At 32.1% G+C, this 6,532-nt stretch overlaps 1 protein-coding gene across 1 annotated transcript; it reads right to left on the minus strand.

Moving 5' to 3' along the window:
* Positions 1 to 3,866: 3,866 nt before the first annotated feature.
* LOC121729618 lies at positions 3,867 to 4,920 on the minus strand. The gene has a single exon (XM_042118192.1). The coding sequence runs from the start codon at positions 4,887 to 4,889 to the stop codon at positions 3,867 to 3,869; it is 1,023 nt and encodes a 340-aa protein (XP_041974126.1). The 5' UTR covers positions 4,890 to 4,920.
* Positions 4,921 to 6,532: the final 1,612 nt, after the last annotated feature.

Here is a 6,532-nt window from a genome sequence, read left to right on the forward strand (position 1 = left end):
AATTAAAAAAAAGGAATGTCTTTCTTCTATGTTGGTTCTCACCACAAGCTCTCACCAATGTTCACACTAAGCACTATTTACAATTATTTTTAAACTTTTTCCATCGTTGAGCATATATAACGGTATAAACATTTGAGGAAATTGTAATTAGACAGTAAATCTTCTGGGCGGCGGGGTACACTTATATCTTCATCTTTACAAATTTTATCTATTTCAGAGCAGAGTAAAATTCTGTCCAGACCTAGTGCTTTGCAATCAAAGATTATATGTTTGAGGTCAGCATCATTTTCTAAGCATTTGGGGCATTTTGCATTATCTAAAATTCTTAATTTATGGAGGTGGGAGGGGACCAAGCAATGTCCAAATCTCATCCTTGTTATTACTGATGTGAATTTTCTTGATTCAAACTGTACAGTGTAATACCATGGGATTGAAAAATCTTTCTTTATGTCACTGTACCATTTACCCTTATTAACCTTTACTATATTCCAGATTCTTTTCCATAGCTCAAACATTTCATCTTTGACAGTCAAAAAGAGGTCTGTAAATGGCACTTTTATGATGTCCTTATGATCCTCATCTGGTGGTCCTCTAGAGGCTGTATCCGCCCTCTCATTTCCAGCAATTCCTCTGTGGGAGGGAACCCATAGAAATTCAATATTAATGTTATTACTGACTAATTCATGTAGAATGTTTTTGATCTTAAAAATTAAATAATTACTTTTGAAACTTAAATTACTATTATCTAGAGCTACTAACACACTTTTACTATCTGATATTACAAGAAAATTATTTACATATGACAAAGTTTTTATATATTGTAATGCCATATAAACAGCATAACATTCGGCTGTGTAGATAGAACACATATTACTGATTATAAAACATTTGGTAACATCCAGAAATTCATCATAATAAGCCGATTTAACCTCATCTATAGTTTTCGACCCATCTGTATAGATTTTGTAAAAGTCTGTTTTCTTTTCTATAAAACTGAGAAAGTCGGTCTTACCATAGAATATGTCTCCAGTTGTTACCAAATATTTTTTCTCTAGAGAACCTTCAAAGTTGTCATAAATTGGCCATAGATCACTAGAATAAATGTCATTTGTCATATTTAAAACCAACTGTAACAAAGTCGGCATCTGTGGCAAAATCCTTGTAGAAATAATTTGTGATGTTATTACAGAAGAATCTAATAAACTAGTTATTTCCCCAGATACTTTAAGTTTTCTTACAGGAAGTGAGGACTTAATTGCAATCATCTTAACAAAGTATTTCTTAGCTAACATGAGTCGTCTCAAGAATAAAGGAGGAATATAAGTTTCAACTTCCATTGAGTTTATAGGGGTGGATTTCATCGCACCAGTTATAATGCGCAGTGCTTGATTTTGAATGATATCTAACTTTTTTAGAAGACTAGCGCTAGCATTAATATATGCTAAGCAACTATAGTCAAAGTGGCTCCTAACTAAAATTTTATACAACATTGAGAGAATTTTTGGATCAGCACCCCAAAAAACTCCTGCTAAACATCTCAATATATTGAGTTGCTTGTAAGCTTTATTACATAATATATAATCTATATGTACATTAAATTTAAGTTTGTTATCTAAAACTATACCTAGAAATTTATGTTCATTTACTAGTGAGATGATTTCATTATTACATTTAACTTGAACATTACATTGACTTTTACCAAAAGTCATAACTGAGCTTTTTGAAGAATTAATATTTAGTTTTAGTTTGTTATTATAATAATTTAACAGTTGCTTAAGAGCTAAATTAATATTACAATTGGCCGAGCGTAGTAGACGATTAATACAATAGATAACTATATCATCAGCATATTGTAGAACATTAACACCTAATACTTTTACATATTTACAAATTTGTGATGTATATAAATTATACAGGATTGGAGACAATATCGCTCCTTGCATTAAGCCTTTATGTGCAAATTTTGGACCATGTAGTATATCATTAAATTTCACATAGACAAGACGGTGATTTAAGAATCTATATATCCAATTTAAAAACCTACCAGGAATCCCCAATTCACTTAAAACCTTAATAAGTACAGACAAATTAACATTATCATATGCACCTTGCACATCTAAAAATACACAAATTGCATTTGAATGAGCCATTATAGAATTCTTAATATCATTTATAAATGAAACAAAGCCATCAACTGTACTTTTTCCTTTACGGAAACCTAACTGAAAATCTGGTAATATTGAATTAGTTTCTGTAAAATAGTCTAACCTAACTTTTATCATATTTTCAAAAACTTTTCCAATGCATGAAGTGAGTGATATTGGACGGTAAGAATTATGATCATGGATTGGCTTATCTTTTTTCAGAATGGGCAAAACACACTGAGTTTTCCACTCGTCGGGAATAACTTGTTTGGACCATAGGTGATTGTAGATATTAAGAAGAACTGCTTGTGCATTTTTGTGTAAGTTTTTAATCATTAAATATGGAAAATTATCCAGTCCAGGGGTAGAATCTCTTCTTGACATTAAGGAACTATAAAATTCATCCCAGCTAAAATCTTTCATAAAGAAGTTGAAATATTCACTATCATTATTACTTTTAAATATATCTTCTAATGAACTTTCACATTCTTCATCATTTGTAAATTTGTCTAAAAATTCTGGTACAAAACTATCACATTTACTATGTATGCTAGAATCTACACGCTTATATTTTTTGATAAAATTCCAAATATTCGTGACTGGGGTGTATCTATTAAATGTAGAGCATAAATTTTGCCAACTTTTTCTCTTTTCCTCTTTTATAATCCTTTTTTTGAGTGCATCTAATCTCTTATAATTTATATAATTTTCCATACTTAAATTACTTCTATATTTTTCCAAAGCTTCTCTACAATCCTTTACAGCCCTATCACAAATATCATTCCACCACGGAGCAGGTACCTTTTTTTTAAATTTTTTAGATGAATTAGTTATTATAATTTTTGGAACACATTCATCTCTTAAAGTGTTTAGTAGATCACATAAATGATTATAACTTTCTAAAGGATTTTGTAAATTATATTCAAAATCTTGAAATAGATCTTTTGACATATTAAAGAACTTATCCCAGTTAGCTTTTTTGAATAAATACTTATTTACATTTTTATTTATATCATATTGCATAGGAGAAGTATTAAGTTTTGTAAAAGTTGGAAAGTGATAACTTCCCAACGGATCGTCACCGACATGCCATTCACAATAGGGAGCCAACTCTGGACTCACTAGTGTAACATCAATTGCAGAAGTGTTATTGTTTGGTCTGCCTACTGTAGTAGCACAACCTGTATTTAAAATACATAAATTATATTCATCTATAACTTCATACAAGTCTCGTCCTCTTGTATTATTTATTGTACAACCAAAAGCTATGTGATGGGCGTTACAATCACCCGATATGATAATAGGTTTAGGAAGATTATTAATTATTCTTTTTAATTTTGTTTTATTAATTTTGTTTCTAGGTGGACTGTAAATGCAAAGGATTGTAATGGAACCTATACCTGTTTCTATGGTTATGGCAATAGTCTGTATATCTTGATAATTTGGAGTCGGATGCTGCACATACTTTATAGAATTCCTAATAATTATTGCCACTCCTCCGTGTTCATTTGTAGCATTTTTATAAATGAAATTATACCCAGGAAAACGAACCCGAGGACTTGAAGTTTTAAGCCATGTTTCATTTAATAAAGCTATATCTATTTCTTTATCTATTAAGAGTGATTGAAGTAAAGGTTTTTTATTATTTAAACTCTGGATGTTATGCTGTACAATTATTTTAATACTATCCATTACTTATTAAAGTTTTTAATGAATGTTTCTTTAATGTGTTGTAGTCTTAATCTCATTAGAATTTCCTATACTTACAATAGTGCTTATTATGGCTTCTAAAATTTTTTGATTATTAATAATGTCCTGGGCTGATATCTTTTCTGGAACAATTTTAACATTTTGAGGATTAGCTTTTGTAAGAGGTGGGAAAGATGTTAAATTATTTGTTATGTCTGCATAAGTAGAATTATTAACTCTCAAAGATATGTTTTTCTTAATTTTAGAAGCCTTAATTGGGCACTCCTTAGAAATAGCCAGGTGATTACCTCCACAGTTTTTACATTTTAAAACTTCTGATGTGCATTCTTTATAAGAATGATTCTCTGCACATTTAGAACATGCTTGTTCATTAAAACAATATTTTGCAGAGTGATTGAAAAGTAAGCATTTAAAACATTGTAAAACTGGAGGTATATAATTATGAACCTTATATCTCCATCCATCTAAGAAAATGCATTGTGGTAATACAGTGCCAGAAAAAGTAACAGTAATAGTATTTAACGGAACAAATGTATTATTTTCTTTTTTCATAAACCTACGTACACCAATAATATCAAGATCACTACTTATTTTTTCAAATAACTCCCTATTGCTAATTTCTTTAGGAATGTACCTGACTACCCCAACCCTTTCCACAGAGGCAGCTGGGATATATGCTCTTAAGTTATTCTCTTGTATAAATTGGGCATTGAGGAAATCATTTGCTAGTGCCGCTTGTTTGAATATTATTTTTATTTTGCGGGCGCTTATTCTAGATCTTTCATGGACCCCTTTAGCATTTTTGAAAATTTTTGATAAATTTAGGGGGTTCATATTCCCTATTTTGGTGTCTTTATTGCAATGCTCTACGAAGACTATGAATTCTCCATTGGAGGTAGTATCGGGATATTTTCTTGTGTAAGAAGGCTTTTGAAATGGTTTATACTTATCGCCTGGGCTGTCGAAAATTTTTCTTTTCTTTGATGAAGACGATTTGTAACTACTTGCATCATCTCCATCGCTTTCACCTTGCATTTTGTTTGTTTTTCCTTTTATTTTATGTAAGAAAACTAGCAAATAAAAATTTTAACAAATTTTTGTTCAAAAAAGGCGCCTTCCTCTTCCCGCCAAAAAGAGCAAGTCCCACACCTGTCGGTGTTCATTCGGTGTAGCCAGTGACAATTAAACGTCAAAATTAAAAATGTACGGTCACGGACCACGGTCGTGCATGGAAATAAAACATGTCCGGTATATGTTTATTTTTCTCAAAGCATGAAAGTATAACATTATTAATATACAAAATAATATTACTAGTACTAAGTCTAAAGAGGCCCATTCACGGCAGGACTGCCATGCCGCCTGTGGAGTCCTGCCGTGAATGGGCCTCTTAAGACGTGCTTCGTGGATCACCGGTTTTGTTCGACTTTTTCCGTATTCATTCGGATTGCCCTACCCATAAACCTATAATGCTACACACTAGCACACGTACACATTTACAGATAGAAAATGGTCACGCATTTTCGGGTTGTCAGGTGGTCTATACGACAGTATATATTAAGTCTATGGCAATACCTCACTGACCTCCATTATACAAGTATCTACGCTGGACTGATGATACCCTTTGAAATGACAGCTATTTTTTGTGCCTATTTGAAGCGGAATCAGCTCCCCCATTATTAGGGATAGGAACTAAATTTGACGTAAAAATGACGTTTGAAAGTCGCCATCATGTCGCCATATTGGCGCTGATAGCAGTAGTGGGAGTATTTGGAACTAATACAAGTGATGTACAACAGCTGTCTTTTCTATTATCGATGAAATGTTTCCAGATTCAGATAATGTCGACCATTAGGACAAAAATATTAAATTGAATAATACAGACGCTACATATTTGTATTAAAGATTACAGACTTCCTCTCCGTAATTTAGATAGGCGTAATAAATTAACAACGATTTGATACGTAGATAACGTGAAGTAGCAGTACCTATCTATAATCCATATTTTATTTTTAGCAGTTAGCACTACGAAAAACTAAAAACAAAACTGAAGATAAGCTTCTAACGAAAACTTTGTTGTATTGTATTTTCTAATTTAATTTCTAATGTAATATATTTTAATGTTTATGATCTATTCCTATCTCTAGTAGGGCAAAACCAGAGATAGATCAAATATTGGGAACGGCCGTAAATCTATTTATTATAGGTATCTAAAATTTATCTTTGTCGGTATATACTCATCCATCAATTCCTCATGGGTGGTGCTGGCGGCATGCTCTGAGCTGCTGGGCACAAAAATCAACAACGTGAGCACAGCACTGGAGCAGTTATTTATTTCATGAAGCGTCAAGATTAAAGCCTATGAAATGTTTAATATATTATATAAGCTTTGTAAATACGAAACTGAAAGTTTGTCAAATTGTATGTTTATCTTTTACCTTCCCTCGTTTAAACAGTTAAACCGATTGCGAAGTTAGCATTGAGCTACAACATGGTTACGACAGGGCCAGGGCCGGGCCATAAAGGAAAATTAATAAACATTTATTAAATATACTGGCCAGGGCCCAAACCACAAGACCGCGTTGCGTCGACGCATCGCAAAAACAATATTGCACGAAAATGCGATCAGATGTTGTGAGTTGTGACGCAAAAATTTCATCGGCTACGACATTCTACGATAA

This window comes from Aricia agestis, chromosome 1, assembly GCF_905147365.1.
Source record: "Aricia agestis chromosome 1, ilAriAges1.1, whole genome shotgun sequence".
Classification (NCBI taxonomy): domain Eukaryota; kingdom Metazoa; phylum Arthropoda; class Insecta; order Lepidoptera; family Lycaenidae; genus Aricia; species Aricia agestis.

What these genes read in the sequence shown, in the direction of transcription:
- LOC121729618 (XM_042118192.1), bottom strand. Translation starts at nt 4,889, where the DNA reads ATGCAAGGTGAAAGCGATGGAGATGATGCAAGTAGTTACAAATCGTCT.